This window comes from Aquarana catesbeiana, linkage group LG04 (genome assembly GCF_042186555.1).
Source record: "Aquarana catesbeiana isolate 2022-GZ linkage group LG04, ASM4218655v1, whole genome shotgun sequence".
Classification (NCBI taxonomy): domain Eukaryota; kingdom Metazoa; phylum Chordata; class Amphibia; order Anura; family Ranidae; genus Aquarana; species Aquarana catesbeiana.
The window spans coordinates 61,826,253-61,846,185 of NC_133327.1; the positions used below are offsets into that span (position 1 = coordinate 61,826,253).

General features: G+C 45.4%; 1 protein-coding gene across 4 annotated transcripts in view; it reads right to left on the reverse strand.

Moving 5' to 3' along the window:
* The window catches only part of LOC141139297 (adhesion G protein-coupled receptor F5-like), a 343,899-nt gene that overhangs the window by 138,515 nt on the left and 185,451 nt on the right, over positions 1–19,933 (reverse strand). For 3 of the 4 annotated variants that reach the window (XM_073625266.1, XM_073625268.1, XM_073625267.1), the window contains exons 10-11: positions 16,147–16,365; positions 3,024–3,155 (exon numbers count right to left, since the gene is read on the reverse strand). In XM_073625266.1, the coding sequence (XP_073481367.1) occupies positions 3,024–3,155; positions 16,147–16,365 (351 nt within the window). The remainder of the gene's footprint in view (positions 1–3,023; positions 3,156–16,146; positions 16,366–19,933) is intronic. The other variant, XM_073625269.1, reaches the window with a different exon arrangement.

Sequence of the window (19,933 nt, forward strand, 5' to 3'; positions counted from 1 at the left end):
TGGCCACGTTGGACTTAAGGGATGCTTATCTTCACATCCCTATCCATCCAGCCTTCCAAAAGTTTTTGAGATTGGCAGTGAAGACGGGTATGGGGACCCGACATTTTCAATTTCAGGCCCTCCCCTTCGGTCTTTCCTCAGCCCCACGCATCTTTACGAAGGTGTTGGGGGAAGTGCTGGCTCCTCTAAGATTAAAGGCAATAACGGTTATCCCTTACTTAGACGACCTCCTGATAGTGGCAAAATCATACCAAAGGCTGTTGGAAGATCTCCAGGCTGTACAGGACTTCTTACAGTCCCTAGGCTGGCTAATAAACAAAGAAAAATCATCCTTGATTCCGGCCCAGAAAGTAACTTATCTGGGTTACGATTTTTGCTCCGTGAACCAAAGAGTTTTTCTTCCTCAGGAGAAGATTACCAAAGTGTTCCAGACTATGTCAACATTGCAGACCAACCAGTTGGTCTCTCTGAGACAGGTGTCGAGGGCAGTGGGTCTTATGACCTCATGTTTTCCCGCAGTACCATGGGCGAGACTCCGTCAGCGTCCATTACAAAGGTTTCTTTTAAGAAACTGGGACGGGGACGTAAGGTCCCTGGAGTCAAGGATCTGGCTTCCCGACAGGATAAAAAGAAGCCTGTGGTGGTGGAGAGCTGGTCAGCACCTAGCAGGAGGTCTCCCATGGTCCTTTCCCATTTCCCGAAGGATTACCACGGATGTGAGTTCCTGGGGATGGGGGGCCCACCTCAGCAATGCAGTAGCACAAGGAGAGTGGTCCCCAGAGGAGGCAAGGGCCTCATCCAATCAAAGAGAGCTGCTTGCAGTCCAGAGAGCCCTCCAGTCTTTTCAGATGGAGATCAGGGGTCACAACCTCCAAATCCTGTCAGACAATATAGCGACAGTTGCGTATATCAACAAGCAGGGAGGCACGAGAAGCCGGAGGCTTCAGTCCATTGCCCAGGAGATCCTTTCATGGGCAGAGGGGAATCTAGCCTCCATTTCTGCTGTACACCTGAAGGGGAAAAACAATTGCCTGGCAGATTATCTCAGCCGTCACAGGATAGACCGAGACAACTGGTCCCTTCATCCCGAAGTCTTTGCAGACCTCACCAAGAGATGGGGTTATCCGGTAGCGGATTTGTTCGCAAACCGAAACAACAGCAAGACGGAGATATTCTTTTCCATGAACCCGGCAGACCAAGCCTTGGGGATCGATGCTCTGGCAAACCCATGGCCTCCAGGCCTATGTTATGCCTTTCCGCCAATCAGGCTGATTCCAGAAGTCCTCCGGAAGTTTCGGCTGGAAGAGACAGATCTGATTCTAATTGCCCCGTTTTGGCCCAAGAGGCCATGGTTTTCCCTGCTACAGTCTCTGGTTTCAGAGCCTCCGTGGAGTCTTCCGAAAAGGGAAGACCTATTATTGCAGGGTCCAGTATCACACCCTCAGGTGGTTTCCTTAAACTTGACGGCCTGGTATCTGAAGAAAAGATACTGAGCGCCCAAGGGTTCTCTGACAAAGTAGTCAGGACTCTCGTTAATTGCAGGAAGCCAGTTACTAGAGCCATATATTCCAAAGTTTGGAAAAGGTTTAACTCATGGTTATCTGAAAATGATAGATTAGCTCATGATATTCCGTCTATTTTGGAATTTTTCCAAGAGGGTGTCGACAAAGGTCTTTCTGTTAGTACCTTAAAGGTACAGGCGGCAGCTATTAGTGTGTTCCTCCAGTTTTCTCTCCTGGAAAATCCCACTATAGCCAGATTTTTCAAATCTATCTCTAGGGCCAGACCAGTAGTAGTGAGAAGTTGTCCAACGTGGGATCTGTCCCTATTACTTCAAACTCTGGTAGAATTTCCGTTTGAACCTCTGGAAAGTATGTCAGTTAAGTTTCTTACATTAAAAACTGTGTTCCTTATAGCTGTTACCTCAGCTCGTAGGGTAAGTGAGTTGCAGGCCCTATCAGTTAGGGAGCCCTTCCTCACGATTTTTGAGGATCGAGTTGTGTTACGAACCGATCCAGGTTTTTTTGCCCAAGGTGGCAAGTACATTCCACCGATCTCAGAACATCGTATTGCCAAGCTTTTGTAGTTCGCCACAGGGCGACTTAGAAAGAAAATTTAGTTTTCTAGATGTAAGAAGGATTCTCTTGGTCTATCTTGAGGTCACCTTTAGGAAAACTGATGCCTTGTTTGTCCTCTTTTCTGGAGTTCACAAGGGGAATAGTGCATCTAAAGCCACATTGGCTAGATGGATAAAGCAAGCCATCTTGGAAGCTTACAAAATTAGGGAGGTCCCTACACCTTTTGTTACTGCGCACTCAACTAGAGCCTTGTCTACGTCTTGGGCTGAGAGGGCTGGTGCCTCACCGGAACAAATTTGCAGGGCTGCCACTTGGTCCAGTTACTCGACCTTCATTAAACATTATCGCCTGGATCTCCTATCAGCTCAGGAGCAGGCGTTTGGTCGTAAGGTCCTTCAGGCAGTTGTCCCTCCCTAGACTGGTAAGTTCTGGCTCATCGTCTCATGGGCTGTCCTGGAAGACGCTTGGAGAAAAGCTGAGTTAGACTTACCGGTAACTCCTTTTCTGAGAGTCTTCCAGGACAGCCGGATTCCCACCCGGTATTGTCTGAAGTTATGTGTATTATACATATGTTTTGCAGGGTCCTACGGTTCTTGAGAATACTGACATGGGCCTGGAGGACCGCCCTTTTATCTGGTGGGGGTGACGTGTTTCCTGTCCTGGTAGGAGGAGCCCAAGGTCTCATGGGCTGTCCTGGAAGACTCTCAGAAAAGGAGTTACCGGTAAGTCTAACTCAGCTTTTTCTGTGAGTCCTAGCAGTGACCTGCATTCATCCAGTGCAGTAAAATGTGTGAACAAATCCTAAAGTTATGACATGTAACAAAAGGATCAGATAAATGTATCCATACAACAAATGTATTTCCTGGTATAGTATATTTGCATCACAATCATTTCCCTCTTGTCCTTAGGACTGAGCTGCCTAGGCATGAGACTAATTTGCCTTACCTTTAACTTGGCTGACAATCATGTTATCGCTTGTGACACTGTCACCCAGATGATTGGAGACCACACAGCTGACAATAGTATTTGATCCAGTAGAACATTCAGCATAGGTGAAATAACAATTTGTTTTTAAATCTGTAAGTAAATGTACAGTGGAAGAAAATGAGGCACTTCTATACAAAAGTGAATTACTGCCAAGGAGCAAAATGTATATTAATTTGGAAAAAAAAGTGTTAACATTGGAGAAGTTGTTATGTCATGATGTGGTATCATGAAAGGGTGCTGACAACAGTAAATATATTTATACATGGTTTAAAATGTATATCCAGCCAGTTTTTCCCCTTTTTGGATAGGTTGGGGAAGGGTTAGAACCTCTGTCATGTTATATTGCTATCCTGAGAGAGATTTACCCTCACTCCCTGTTCTGGTGACAACAGACAGGAAACAAGAGTAGCTTTCCAACAGCATTACAGACAGAAGTAAAAATTATTTTCTTTATGTAGTGCAAGCCACCAGAGGCCGCTGAGTTTAACAGGTTCTTTTCTCAAAACAGTGCAGAGACAGCCAGGCACAAAGCAACTGCCCATTCACTCTAGCTCATTAAACAGTCTAGGGGTTGTCTTTTTAACATTTATTGCTTGCAGAACTTGTAACAGGAAAGGATAAAAGGCATATGCCCAAATAGTTAAGCCCGGTAGATAGAGCACACTCTTCTTTTTTAGCAAACTAGCAGAAATAACACCGCCTACTGTAACTCTCACAGTTGGACTCTATAAAGCAGTTGTTAGACTGACACAGTCTAATCTCACAGTGAGGACCATGGTAGTTTACAGTGGTGATGTCTACAGCACAGAGATAGCTCCCAAGTTTTCCTGATTTCGAGGGGCTGTGCCTGATTTGGAACAAAGTCCCTCTGTTCTTTCCTCCTCGTTTTTCCTTTGTTTTGGTCTGATTTATATAGTTGTTTATAAAATGCACTTTTTATCTTTTAAAAAGTGTTTCCCAGTGCTAAACCTTTCATCCAACTTCTAAATTGCTGTATTTGTTTTTTTTTTTATATAAAAAAAAAAAAAAAAAAACACTTGTGGGTTTAGCGAATCCTTTTTTTGTATATTTCTCCTTTTAAGGGGGGCGTGGCAGGGGGTGTGTCTTATGCCTACATACTTTTGCTAATAGGTGTCCCTCGTTCCAATTTTAAAAATTTGGGAGGTATGATACAGATAATGATAATGACTAGAGTTCTCGCTGTCTAGTGACTTGGAAAGGCCAGAGGTAGGGACCCCTCAGGACAAGAACTACTTTCTCAGCGATCCCAATAGTGCACAGTCACCAGGATCTTGTAATAAAATCGGTACTCACAAGTTCAGGAGAGCAACTGTACCTATTCAGCTTTCTCTGGATACCTTCTAGTTAAAGCGGAAGTAAACCTATCCATAAAACCATTTAATTTGTTGTGCGCTCAACCAAACTGCCAAACCATCCAATGGCTGGTGTCATAACTGATCACATGTGCAGCATCGAGGAAGTTGTAGATTAAACAGAGGCAAAGATGGCAGCTTCCTTGGCTGAAAACGATGGGGGGGGGGGTTACTTACACTTTAAACCGTGTGGACTGGATTCTTTAGGGGAAGTCTCAGGGTGTCAGAGATACTTTTATGTGTAGGCCTTCCAGCTCTGTCACAGCCAAGACCTTGGTGAACATCAGCTTGAATCAGTAGAACTGTTGACCCAACAGAAAGACCCTGCTGTTCTAAAGCTCAGACTATTTGTAGCACCCTCTAGCAGTGGAGGCTCGTCCATAGGGGCTCCTGGGGTAGCGCCCCATCAGTTTTGTTGCAGAATATAAAAAAAAGTAAATTAATAAAAAATAAACTATAATTATTTTTTTCTGTTTTCCTGCTGTTGCTACTTGCTAGGTAGATTAGGGGGAAAAAAGTCTAATTTGCCTAGCAACAGGACATTCATCTGAAAAATCAATAAAAAGCTGTATTTAGAACATTAGAATTAAGTTCTCCACCCTTACTAGCTGCCTGCCAGTTTCTTATTCTGTTAATAGAAGCCTATTAGGGTGGGCTGAAATACCGACCCTGGCCTGCCTAATATATGGAGCCCAATTTGGTCCCTCCCTGAGGGGGTGGAGAAGATCTTCCCGGCCTGCAGTTGCACAGTCATAAAGTATGAATGGCAGTTAACACCTTTGAGACTGTGTAGCTAATACTGCCTTCTGATCTATGAAGAAAAATGTGATTTCTGATTATAGAGAAGTCTGGATTTTATTGTCCATCCTGCTTTGTTGAAGTTCTATGACTAGTGCTGGACTCTAAGAAATGTCAGTGATGCAACTAGTGGATTCCAGTTATAAGTATAGGCAGCAGCTGCGAGCCGGCCGGCATATATTGTTTTATACGCGATTTGAAGCTTTCACATTGTAAGTGCATCTCTTACCTTTCTTCTTAATAAATGTTAATTGTATTACGCTATGGAGTTTTCTTTTTTGCATTTGTCCTTGGGATCTGAGCGCTAATACACCATTCACTGGACCCCTTGAGCGGTGACCTGTGGAGACATATTCCCAACAGAGACCCAGTGGCTGGGGGATACAGCCACTTGCTTGTACGATCTCCTTAACAAGAGATCCAATGATCTGGTAAGGGGCAGATTGTTTTTGAGGTGGAGGAATTCTTCCTATCATCACGCTCCTCAGGGTGACAACATTGCATGCCTCACATTGTTTGAAGAGTGGTGTTTTCTCTCTCTTTTTTATGAAAGACTTTTTCAGCAAGAACTTCTGTTTGTATGGACTTTGCTCATTCTGCTTGGTTTTTGATTGTCCACATCCTAAGGATTAACTGTATAAGTTTAACCTGTGAGATTCAAGTTTGATTATTTTTTCTTCATTGTTTTATATTGCACAAGGGTGTTATAGTTGTGGTCATACAAAGGAATCATGATCACACTCACTTAATATTAGCAGCGCAGCCTTTCCTATATATAGTAATTTAAGTGGGGGTTGTCTCACATTTATGGTTGCAGTAGCACCAATAAATCTTTTGTTTTCACAGACGCACATTTAATTTATATTGATTATATGGAGGGATAGCGCAGTATTTTTTTGGTTTGGAGTTATAAGTATATATGCCTGCTACAGTGTGTTTGGGCGGTGCTGGCGGGGGGGGGTCTGGCAGAGGCGGTCCCTGAGCAGGTAGTGTGATGCAATGGTGCAAGGGAGCCGAGCGGTGCAGTCAGAGCCTGGTGTGCGGGTCTGCAGGACGGGAGCAAGGCCAGCCAGGAACGAGACTGTCAGTGCTGTTTGGACTGGAGTGGACTGGAGGGATCACCTGCCAAGGAAAGAGACTGTCACTGTGACTCAGGAGGGGACGTGTCATGTCGTGAGGTGTCATCATCATCTGTGGTACTGCACACTGCTGTCAGTGTCACTGTGAGAGTCAATTTCATGTGTGTGTGCCGCACTTATTCTAATTTCTTGCCCCCCTGAGTCCTGCCCCAGAGCTACTTACTATATCGAAAATAAAATAAGAGATGTTTTTTGCCTTAATATCTACCTTAAATCACTTTGCTTATTGCATATTGTACTTGTTTGTATCTTAAATACTGAAATTTGCACTTAAAACTGTAATTTTGAAACTTTTGGAAATGCCAGTAACAACTTGGCTGTGCCGGTAAATTTTGGGTGTCGTGTCAATAAATTGCAATCTGGTAGGCTGGCAACACTGGGGAGGGGAACCTTACAGATTGTCACTTGAATGACAGCCCTGGGTCTGCCGATATCCCATCGAAGACAGCGACCACCAGCAGCAGTCAAAAAGCAGCACAAGGGAAGCTTTTACTGGTAATGAACATGCCTAATATACATGTTAAATGCTTATATTCAGTAAACGTATGGGAGGATTTTGCTGAAATAGGTGGGTTGGTGATAGGGCCTCTTCACTAAAAATCTGCTGGTATAACTGCTCAAGCACCTCCGGTGGTGTTTGTTTGACTTTGACCCTTCTATGGCCACCACCCCACACTACCGCATAAACCACTTTTACACTACCGCCTCTGCCGCATAAACCCTTGAGGGATTTTTTTCTCTCCACCCAAGCTCTACCCACCACCCTAACATCTTTCCTGAGGACCTAGCGCTGGGTCTCCCAGAGGCACCAAGTGTGACTACTCACTTCCTGCATGGAGATGTTCTCCACATGCCAATTTGTAAGGTTGCATTTACCAAAAATTTTTTGTCTTCTCGCAACCTTACCAAATGTAAGTGCTTTTCATCTTTGTGAAATCATCACCCTTCTAAAAACACTATGTTTTCAACACTATAATAGAGAAATATATATATATATATATATATATATATATATATATATATATATATATATATATATATATATATATATATATATATGAAAGTTTTTGAGTTCAGATTTAAACCTTTTTTTTTTTTTTTTTTTTAGTGTTACATTTCAAATATGCAATAAATAATGAGAAAAAGCATTTATTTCATTAGTAGATAATTTTGCAATGCTTTAAACCAGAAATGTTATGTAGCACCCTCTAGTGTGCTAGAAGGAGAAAAGGTTTCGTTAGTGTAGGTAAATTGTCAGGCTTGGCTGTTAGCCAAGCCTATGTTCTTTTGATTTATCTGGGTCTGCTGAGTGACTCAGGAAGGACTGGATGACTCACAGGCAGCATCTCTGAGACCACCTCCTACATCTAGAAACTGGTAGAAGATTCTAGAAGAATGGGAGTGGAGGTGAGGATGAGCTGCCTGGAGTATTCATGAGGGCCCTGATCAATCCTCAACAGATGGATTGGCAGGGGGCAGACCCCCTCAAATACTCAGGGTCAGCCCAGCTTGGGGCAGTGGAGTTCGGGTGGAACTGGAAGATGGAGATGGAGTGTTAGGCTGCCGGTGGTCCTTGAGGGTTCCCCCTAGTCTGGGGGGGTAAACTCGGCCTGGGCTCAGGTGTGGAAGGGGCCTTCTTCACAACACACAGAAGTGTCCTGACCAGAGGCACAGGAGCAAGTGGAAGACAGCAAGAGAACAATGCCGTGCAAATCTCCAGGGAGGAAGACAGCCAGGAGGGCTGGTGAGTGTTACAGTCAGAGGACTGAGAGGCAGCCTGAGAGAACTGGGTGCAAGCAGTCTGGGATGGATGCAGAGACAGTCTACAAGGACTGTGGAGTCTAAGCCAGAAGTGTCTAGTGAAAGAGGCAGCTGAAGCCAGGTGGGCTGGCAGAGCCTGAAGAGGTGGTGCTGGGATCAGTAGCCACAGGAGTAGGACAGCTGAGCACTGGGACTTTTTGCTACACAACCAAAGGGGCCCACAGTCCCTTCATGTGAAGGGCATTTGCTACAGATCTAACTGAGCTTTTGTTGGTTCCACCAGAGCCAGCTGGTCCTGGGATTTGTTGTTCTACAAGCAAGATTGTGCTGGAGGTGGAAAGAGAAGAGTTCTGCTATTATTTTGATCAAGTGGGCATCCCATAACACCCTCAACCCTATCCAAGTTTAATACCCCTAGTAAAATACAAAAACAAAGCTTCAAGGACGTATTCTTGACTCCAGTGTTTGCTGTAAATTTCTGTGTGCCTGGCTCTGCGGGGTGAGAGACACCTTCATTCACCAACAGCTGCTGCGTGGGGTAGCGCTACAATAGGATTTTTATAACAGCTTACCTGTAAAATCCTTTTCTTGGAGTACATCACAGGACACAGAGCAGCCATAGTAATTACTATGTGGGTTCTAAGCCACCTATAGGTGAATGGACACTGGTACACTCAAGACAGGAAGTCTCCCCTATATAACCCCGCCCACACAGGGAGTACCTCAGTTTTGTAGAAATATATATATCCCAATAAGAGGGGAGGGACCTCTGTGTTCCGTGATGTACTCCAAGAAAAGGATTTTACAGGTAAGCTCTTATAAAAATCCTATTTTCTTTATTGTACATCACGGGACACAGAGCAGCCATAGTAATTACTATGTGGGATGTCCCAAAGCAATGCCATCTGAGGGGAGGGAGACACAAATAAAGGCAGGCTTCTGGCAGACACGAGGACCTATACTGCTGCCTGCAGCACACTGCTCCCAAAGGCGGCATCCTCTTGCCATCTTACATCCACCTGATAGAATTTTGTGAATGTATGCACTGACGACCAAGTTGCGGCCTTGCAAATCTGAGTCATAGAAGCTTGGTGATGCACTGCCCAAGAAGCACTGACTGCCCTGGTTGAGTGAGCCTTAACTTGAAAGGGAGGACTCTTCCTTTTCAGGCCATAAGCTTGAATAATAACCTGACAAATCCATTTTGAAATAGTCAATTTTGATGCTGCATGCCCTTTCCTGGGGCCATCCGGCAGTACAAACAAAACATCCGTTTTCCATATCTGAGCTGTCGCCTTCAGATAGGCTTTTACTGCTCTCACTACATCAAGAGAATGTAACAATTTTTCTTCTGCAGAACGAGGTTCTGGAAAAAAGGAAGGCAGGGAAACCTCTTGATTTCTATGAAAACCAGACACTACCTTAGGCAGAAAGGTTGGGTGAGGACACACCACCTTGTCCTCATGAATAATTAAGTATGGCTCTTTACAGGGAAAAGCAGCCAATTCTGATACCCTTCTTGCTGAGGTTACCGCAACTAAGAACACCAATTTCCTTGTCAAAAGAATCAAAGAAATATTGCGCATCGGCTCAAAAGGCTGTCTTTGTAAAACCAACAAAACCAAATTCAAATCCTATGGGCACAAGGGTGACCTAACTGGCGGAGCTATATGTGTTACCCCTTGTATAAAAGGCCCGGACCAAAGAATGCGAAGCAAGCGGCCTTTGTAACAACACTGACAGGGCCGAAATCTGACCCTTGATTGTACTCAAGGCTAGCTTCATTTATACCCCCAACTGTAGGAAGGCAAGAATTCTACCCATATAAAAATATGTAAATACCGCGCTATCCGCAAGGAAACAGCAGCATCTAGCACAACATATGACAAATAGCCAAAAAACAAAGTGATACAAAAAAAGTGCAGCACTTAAATTTAAAAAAGTCCTAAAAAAGGACAATATAATAAATCGTGTTAAAACCTATTAAAGCATATAACAGCTCTAAACATAAATAAAAATTAATAATCCACTCTGTGAAACAGTGAAAAATTCAAATACAAGTGAAAAAAACGATGATTAAAACATTGAAGAGATCCAACTAGGTGTGGAAAAAATGACATTGGTGAAACAATAGTCCAAACAAAATAGATGTAAGTCTTCAATTGACACAACCTTGAAGATAAGAAAATAGAGACAACCACCACAAATAGGAATGAGGCTTACCAAACTGAATGGACTCAACAAGGCATACGCCAAATGAGTTTTTGAGAGCTGTATGGTGGCACTGCACCGAGGACGGATGACGTCAGCACTGGAGATGACAGACACCAGAATGTGGCTATCACAATTTCATCTCAGGGACAAGTAACATTAGACCAAGACTCAAGGATGGATTCAGTGGCAGAGATGGTCAGGTTTACCAAAAATAAGGAAAAAGTATGCACATAGTGTAAGTCCGTTTAAACGGGAAAACATTTATTTGAAAAAGGATAAAAAACACACTCATATTTGAGTAGAAGTAACAAGTGCTTATATAAAATGGGGATGTTTAATGCAGTAGTAGCTGTAGATTTGAGCCGACGCGTTTCATCTGAGAAGACATCATCTCGGGTGTCAATCTACTGCCACAACTGCGCTTATATAGATAAGTTAAGTTAAGACCCCCAAACACAAGAGACAAACCTGCAGGTAATTAGCCGGATGATTGTGTCTATTTCCTGGTTGCTAAAAATGGCGGCGATGCGTGCCATTCAAGCCTCAATGTGAGAAGAAGAGGAGAGTGGCCAAACAGGAAGACCAAACCAAACCTCATCTCCATTAGCCGATCATAGGGTAGACAACTTCCTGGAGCGCACATTGAACCAAGCCTCTCTCCGATTAACAAATCAGACGCGGGCCAACACGCCGGAATTCGTGACCACGGACATGACGTCAAGACGCAAAACGGCAAGGGCGGCACCACGATCACAGACATAACGTCAGATCGCTCAAACTTGAAGCCGGCCTCCCCGTCGCGCACCGAAAATGTCACAGGCTGGTGGGCAGAACACGTGTGGCTCAAGTGTCACTCAGTGAGACTCAAGCCTCGTTTGGAGTGTCCATCCTTCTAGTAAAAATCAGCGTTAAACATTATATATAGAAAAAACTTTTGTGAACCTGTTTACCTGAAATGGTCAAATAACTAATAAAAAGACCAATTCGCACAGGCGCCCCAACGTGAAACATCACAAATAATACATCTAAAAAATTAGTAATTGTTAATATTAGTCCAAAGAGAGCACTTTAGAACAAAAAAAGGCTAACTACATGTCTAGACCGAATGACAGGTAAACATGTATATCTAGGGCACATGCGAGAAACTGTAAATAGTCATAACTTAACATGTGTCCAAATTAATACCTCACAGGGTTGAATCTTGGCTGGGGTATTGTAATACATAAATGAATATCATAATTACAAAAATATAAAAATGTATAGAATAAAGACACTAGAAATTCTCCTCCCCGCAAGGTGGAAACGACTGACCGGATTGACTCCATGCGAAAGGGCAGATGTTTAGAAACCGATTCAGATCTTTGAGATCTAGAATGGGTCTGACATCTCCATTCGGTTTTTGTACCGTGAAGAGGTTTGAATAAAACTCCATGCCCTGCTCTTCTGAGAGGGTTTCTATGATTACACCCTGAGACATCAACCGGTCTAGTGCCAGAAATAAAGACCTTCTTTTCACTGGGTCTTTGGGGATGTTCGAGCTTAAAAAGTGAACCGGAGGGAACTTCTGAAACTCTAGTTTGTAGCCTAGGGCTACCACAGATATGACCCATCTAGGATCTCTTCTTGCCAAGTCCCTGAAAACCACTCATCCCCCCACCCGATCGAGCAGGGGCACCCCTTCATAAGGAGGCCTCGGGACTTGGGACTCTGTTTTGTAGGCTTCTGCCCCCAGGGCCTCTTCTGGCCTTGTGCTTGGTCCTGAGGCCTACCCTTTGATCCTGACGGCGGAGGCCGTCACGACTGCCTGGAGGCAGACGCTCCCTGCACTGGAGAGGAAGCACGTTTGAATGAAGGACGCCTACTCCTTCTCTTAACCGGTAGAAGGGTACTCTTACCACTTGAAATTTTTTGGATGTTCTTATCCAAATCCTGCCCGAACAACCGTTCCCTATGAAAAGGAAAATCAGCCAATAGCTTTTTACATGGTGACTCAGCTGACCAATGCTTCAGCCACAGAATTCTACGCATGTGCATTAATAGGAGAGCAAGGCGTGATGCCTGGTGAATAGAATCTTTGATAGCATCAACCACAAAACACAGGGCCCTTGGCAGCTCAGCTAAATCCCGGGCCTCTTCTCCTCAAGTAGGTACTGCTTTGATAACCTGCTTAACTTTGTCCTTTAGGGCTTGACAAATACCTATTGCTGCTACTGCAGGTTGTGTACTGAACCTGCCACGGCAAATGAGGCACTAAGTAAAGATTCCAGTCTTTTATCGGCTGGATCCTTAAACACCTGGACATTGTCCACTGGACAAGTCAGACTCCTATTCACAGAGGAGATAGCTGCGTCTACTGCAGGTAAACTCCATTTCTTGGTGAACTTCTCTACCATAGGGTAAAGAAGAGAAAACTTTTTAGAAGGAAGAAAATGCCTATCTGGGTGATCCCATTCAGCATATATTAGCTGTTCCAGCAAAGGGTGTACAGGAAAAGCGTGATGATCCTGTGGAGGTTTTAGGGAACCCAAAGAGGAAAAGGAGGCTTCAGCTGCCTCTGCTGGGGGCAACTTATATCCAGAACGGACCAACTCTGTAAGGGACTGAACCAGCAGTCTTTGGGATTGTAAGGCTAAAAAAGGCTCCTCTCAGACTGAATCCTCAGAGGAGACATCCGCATGCCCTTCTTCCCGATCCCCCAAAGGTAATTCAACATCTCCTGCCCACTCCTGTTCCAATGCTGGAAGGTCAGGGGCAGGAGAGGGGGACCTGTCACGTTTTCTCCCAACCAGGGAGGAAGATGCGAGCATATCTGCTATTTTCCCTTCCAACCCAGCTAATGCTGAGGCCAAATCGTCCTTGGTGACATATGCTGAATTCCCCTTTTTACTTTGGGAAGACATAGTACCTCTGCTTTTGTGCTTAGGACTAACACAATGCATCTACTGCTGAGCACTAGTCCAGCAATGAGTATCATGCCGCAATAATTGCTAAGCCTGATGCGGAGTAGACGTGCCTTAAGAATGCCTGTGTCCACTGCTCTTACAGCTTATGTGCCCCACAAATGCTCTGTGTCCTCTCCAGCAGCCACCACTGTTCTCAGAGTGAAACTTTTTAAACAGGGAATGAGCCCTGCACCTGCGCCGTGCACTATGTGCACGCCGATGCTCATGCACGCCGGCAGCTCTTCCAGGGGGAACCCAGGAAATCCCCCTATCCCTTCTGATGGCTGCTATTAGAGCCTGGCTGTTGCAAGCTGATACTTAGCAGGACTGGAGAAGTATGGTAATGTACACTCTGTTATGCACTTTTACCCTCTAGAGGAGACAACAGGTAAGACACAGACTACTCAAATTACAGAAGTCCAAAAGTGAACCTACGTTCCTTTAGGACCTTCTCAACTTACCATTACCGCCGCAGGATACTACTGGAATCACAGACAGACCCAATCTTCTCCCATCACGGCGGGCCATGTCATGACAGACCTTCAAGGACTGGGTCCTCTTTGTATATGGGGTCCTCACCCTTGGACCTGTACAGCACCTTGCCAGAGCAACCTTTGGTATAGTATATGTGACCAAGGAGCTGGATCCCAGGGTCCAGCCCTCAAAAGAGGAGCATTACAGGCAAGACCTCGATCTTCTTCCTCGAGGCTCGGGTACCATTCACTTTAGCCCTTTTTGGCACTTTGAATGGATCCGATAGCATAGCCCCTTGATCCTGTCAGGGATCTTCTTAGCGGAGCTCTATTAGCACATCATTAACTGTGACCAACACCTTAGACACTGGCGAAAAAAAAAAACTGAGGTACTCCCAGTGTGGGAAGGGTTATATAGGGGGGACTTCCTGTCTTGAGTGTACCAGTATAAGTGGGCGTATAACCCACATAGTAATTACTATGGCTGCTCTGTGTTCCGTGATGTACGATAAAGTTATTTTTATGGTCATTATAAACAGCACACCAACACATAGGGGTCTGTTTATAACAACAACAAAACAATTGTTGAATTGTGACAAGCTGGGATGAATTCTGACCACATTTAGCTTTTTTCTGTAATCATCTGCTCCATAATGTGGCATTTTTTTCTGAAATACCCCAGTCGTCACAAATACCGCATTATGTCCATTAGGTGCAGCTGACAATGATAGCAAATAACTATAATAAATAAAATGTGGTCAGAATTAGTCAAGGGTGGGTGAATGCTTGTAACATTTGTCCAGCATTTTTTTTTTTATAAATAAACCCCTAATTGTATTTATACTAGCACTGGTCAAATAAGAAAAAAATGTTTTGTGGTCTTTTTTCTATAGATTGCATAGAAAATTAAAAAACAATTGCAAGACAATATTACAAAGAGAATGCCTTGTTCGTCACGAAAAATGTATTACTTCATTATCTTACAATAGAAATCCGGCATATACTTGAGGTAGAAAACTCCCATGGACAATTCTTACTTCTACGTAAGTCTTACTATAGGCTTACCTATAGGTACAGTAAATATCTCTTAAACGTGCACCGTTTAGGAGATATTTACTTATAAAGCTGCCGGTGAAATCCGCGGCTTCTCTCTTCAGTGTACAAGTAGACAATTATCTTGTACACTGAGGCTGATTGGCTGCACGGATTGGAGTCCCCTCCCCTATCCACTGAACACACGGGGGAAAGATGGGAAATGGAGCTGCCGCCAACCCTCCGCCCTGTGTGTCCGACTAGAGGGGACAACGATCTAAGGAGGGGCTTCGCTGGGGACGCCTGGTGAAAGGAGGGACTCAGCTGGGGACGCCTGGTGAAAGGAGGGACGCCTGGTGAAAGGAGGGACTCAGCTGGGGACGCCTGGTGAAAGGAGGGACTCAGCTGGGGACGCCTGGTGAAAGGAGGGACTCAGCTGGGGACGCCTGGTGAAAGGAGGGACTCAGCTGGGGACGCCTGGTGAAAGGAGGGACTCAGCTGGGGACGCCTGGTGAAAGGAGGGACTCAGCTGGGGACGCCTGGTGAAAGGAGGGACTCCGCTGGGGACGCCTGGTGAAAGGAGGGACTCCGCTGGGGACGCCTGGTGAAAGGAGGGACTCCGCTGAGGACGCCTGGTGAAAGGAGGGGCTCCTGATGGCATCTGATGGCAGGCGATGGTGGCAAGTGACACGCTCAGGGCTTCTACTGATTGCATTATGGTGAGTTGAGTGATTTCATTTTATATTACAATGTAATAATAAAATTAATGTGCTTCAATCATCCACACACCATAACAACCGGGATGATTGAAGCGCCAACACCAGGTGTTTGGAGTATCTTTATCTGCTGATTGTTAGACTTTCTGGAATACACATATTGCTATGGTGGTGTAGGATCTGGTCCTGCTGTCCCTCCATCCCTTTCTTTCCTTCCTTCTCTCTCCTTCCCTTCCTATTTATTTCGTTCTCCCTTCATCCCTCGTTCATCTCAGACTCGAACCACACCTCTTTGAGCCACGCCCCATTTAAGCCACACCCATTATTCTGTTTAAACCACGCCCATTTTCCCTTGCCCACTACACCGCTCCTAAAACAAATGCCCCACCCCTAAATATAAGAAGACTACGCCTACAGACAAAAAAAGTGTCCCTATAAATTTTTTGACAACGTTTGCAACTATAATATAGATATTTCTTACACTGGTTAGTCAGAATAGTTGTTAGGAGGGGGAGCAGTTTTTAGATTAGTTACATATATCCTTGTTTGATGTACATTCCAAACCAACAGGTAGTGCAGAGACACTTCTGAAAAACCATGTCCTCCTTCACATCAGTATGACATTTTACTTACCACGTGTGGGCGAGTTGTCATTTGTGAATTTTATAATGTAACTAGAGGAAGCAGGGTCAGCTACACAGCATGATAATTTTGTCGGTGGATCACAGCTTGTTATAACTGTCATCAAAGGGAATACAGATATCACTTCTTTTCTGGGCAAAGGTACAATATTCACCGAGACGCTGGCAGATGTGGAAAGTCTCCCCTGAGACACAATACAAAAGTAGGTACCTGTAGATAGCAAAACAGAAAACAGGTCAGGTTTGTACCTCACATTGTCCACAATAGATATAGCAGAGAATTCAGTAAAACATTTACAACACTTTTCTGACAACAACCTCCACCTAATTCAGGGAAGCTTTGTGACAGCTTTGTTCAGGTTTTTGACACATGTGATAGATTCAGATAGTTCTTAGTACCGCCACTTTAAGAACCTGTCGCTATGACTGCAACAGATTCAAAAATAATTATCACCATTTCTCTGAATAGGAAACTGGCGGTAATTAAAGGGATAGTTCAGCTTTACCAAAAACTTCCCATGCAGATAAGGGGCTTCTGTAGATAAAAACAAACTGTACAGCTCTGACCAAAGTTGAATAATGTCCTTGCTATAGGTGTAGGCCACATACACGCAGCGGCCACTTTATTAGGTACACTTTGCTAGTACCGGGTTGGACCTCCTTTTTTCTTCAGAACTGACTTAATTCTTCTTGACATAGATTCAACAAGGTGTTGGAGACAATCCTCTGTGATTTTGGTCCATATTGACATGATAGCATCACACAGTTGCTGCAGATTTGTTGGATGCAAATCCATGATACAAATCTCCCATTCCACCACATCCCAAAGGTGCTCTATTGGATTGAGATGTTATGACTGTGGAGGACATTTGAGTACAGTGATCTCATTGTCATGTTCAAGAAACCAGTGGTGAGATGATTTGAGCTTTGTGACCTGGTGCATTATCCTGCTGGAAGGAGCCATCAGAAGATGGGTACACTGTAGTCATAAAGGGAAGGACATGGTCAGCAACAATACTCAGGTAGGTGGTGGTGTTTAAACGGTGTCCAATTGGTACTAAGAGGCTCAAAGTGTGCCAAGAAAATATCCTCCACACCATTACACCACCAGCCTGAACCGTTGATACAAGGCAGGATGGATCCATGCTTTTATTTTGTTTATGCCAAATTCTGACCCGACCATCTGAATGTTGCCACTGAAATAGAGACTCATCAGGCCAGGCAACGTTTTTCCATTCTTCTCTTGTCCAAATTTAGTGGGTTGGTGCAAATTGTAGCCTCAGTTTCCTGTTCTTAGCTGACAGGAGTGGAACCAGGTGTGATCTTCTGCTGCTGTAGCCCATCTGCTTCAAGGTTCAATGTGTTGTGCGTTCAGAGATGATATTCTGCATACCTTGGTTGTAACGAGTGGTTTTTTGAGTTAGGCTGGCCATAAAATTTTCCTTTAGATTTACCAAAACCATGTAATACGAGGTCAGACCTAAACACTTTCAATTTGTATGCAATCAGGCAGGCCCTTGCACTACATAGTTGAAGGTAAATCTAAAGAAAATTGAATTATGTGGTTATTTGCGTTACTGTTCTTTCTACTGTTTCTATGCCTTTCTATCATCTCAAATCAGTATGCTCATTCTCCTCTTACATCAATAAGGCATTTTTGTCCACAAAACTGCTGCTCACTGGATATTTTCTCTTTTTCGGACTATTCTCTGTAAACCCTAGAGATGCGTGAAAATCCCAGTAGATTAGCAGTTTTTGAAATACTCAGACCAGGGGCAGACTGACCATTCCAGCACTGCCCAAGGGCCCGTGTCCAGTAGGGGGCCATGATACCCCATGATGTGCCCTGCTGTGTACCCAGATGTGTGCCCCATGCTCTACTGTGTGCCCCATGATGTGCTGTGTGCCCCATGATGTGTCCTGTGCCCTGCTGTGTACCCCATGATGTGCCCTGTGTGCCCCATGCCCAGCTGTATGCCCCATGCCCAGCTGTGTGCCCCATGATGTGACTTGTGCCCCATGATGTGACCTGCTGTGTGCCCAGTGATGTCCTATGCCCTGCTGTGTATCCCATGTGCCCTACTGTGTGCCCCATGCCCTTCTGTGTGCCCAATGACGTGCCCTGCTGTGTGCCCCATGATGTGCCCTGCTGTGAGCCCTGTGATATGCCCTATTGTGTGCCCCATGATTTGCCCTATTGTGTGCCCATGATGTGCCCTACTGTGTGTCCTGTTCCCTCCTGTCTGCCTTGTGATGTACCCTAAGCCCTAATATATGCCCCATGATGTACCCTGCTGTGTGCCCCCATGCCCTGCTGTGTGCCCAGCTGTTTTCCCCATGCCCTGATGTGTGCCCCCATGTCCTGCTGTGTGCCCATTATGTGCCCTGTGTGCCCCGTGATGTGTCATATGCCCTGCTATGTACCCCATGATGTGCCCCATGCCCTGTTGTGTGCCCCATTATGTGCCCTGTGCCCCATGATGTGCCCTGCTGTGCCCCATGATGTGTCCTGTGCCCTGCTGTGTACCCCATGGTGTACCCCATGCCCTGCTGTGTGCTCCATGATGTGCCCTGCTGTGTGCCCACTGATGTGTCCTGTGCCCTACTGTGTGCCCCATGCCCTGCTGTGTGCCCCTTGACGTGCTATGCTGTGTGCCTTATGATGTGCCCCATGCTCTGCTGTGTGCCCCATGATGTGCCCTGCTGTGTGCCCCATGATGTGCCCTGCTGTGTGCCCTGTGACATGCCCTGTGTGCCCTGTGTGTCCCATGCCCTACTATGTGTCCTGTTCCCTCCTGTGTGCCTTGTGATGTACCCTGAGCCCTACTGTATGCCCGTGATGTGCCCTGTGCCTTGCTGTGTGCCATGTGATGTGCCCTACTGTGTGCCCTTTGCCCTGCAGTGTGCCCCAGGATGTACCATGCTGTGCCCCATAATGCGCCCTGCGCCCCATGATGTGCCCTGCTGTGTGCTGTGATGCACCATGCTGTGTCCCATGTGCCCTCTTGCCCCATGTAATATGCCCTGCTGTGCCCCATAATGTATCATCTTGCCCCCATGTAATATGCCCTGTTGTGCCTCATAATGTGTCCTGCTGTGCCCCCCCCCCTCCGTAATGTGCCTGTGCCCCATAATATGCCATGTTGCCCCCTCCCCCATGTGCTCTGCTGTGCCCAATAATGTGCCCTCTTGCCCCATGATGTGCTCTGCTATGCCCCATAATCTGCCCTCATGCCCCCATGTAATATACTCTGCTGTTCCTCATAATGTGCCCTTCTGCCCCATGTAATATTCTCTGCTGTGCCCCATAATGTGCCCTGCTAGCCCCCATAATGTGCCCTACTGTGCCCAATAATGCTTCCTGCTGCCGCCCCCATGTAATGTATCCTACTGTGCCCCCTCCCCCATAATGTGCCCTGGTGTGCCTCGTAATGTGCCCTGCTGCTCCCCATATAGTGTGCCCTCCTGCCCCCCTCACATACACAAACACACATATTGTGCCCTCCTAACCACCTGTGCTCTGACTTGCTGACTCCTATACTTTGCCATGCTTTCCCCCATGCTCTGCCCTGCTTCCCCCCTGTGTACTGTGCCTGCTTGACTCCCCATGCTCTGCCCTGCTGCCCCATGTGTACTGCTTATCTTAGGTTCAACCCAGAATTGCGCATCTGTGCAGAATGATGCAAGCACAAGTTTCACATTAAATAGGTAAGTTTTAATATTTATTCCATTGTTTATGCTGTTTCTAAAAGTAATTGTTATATCAACAGCTCGCTGAT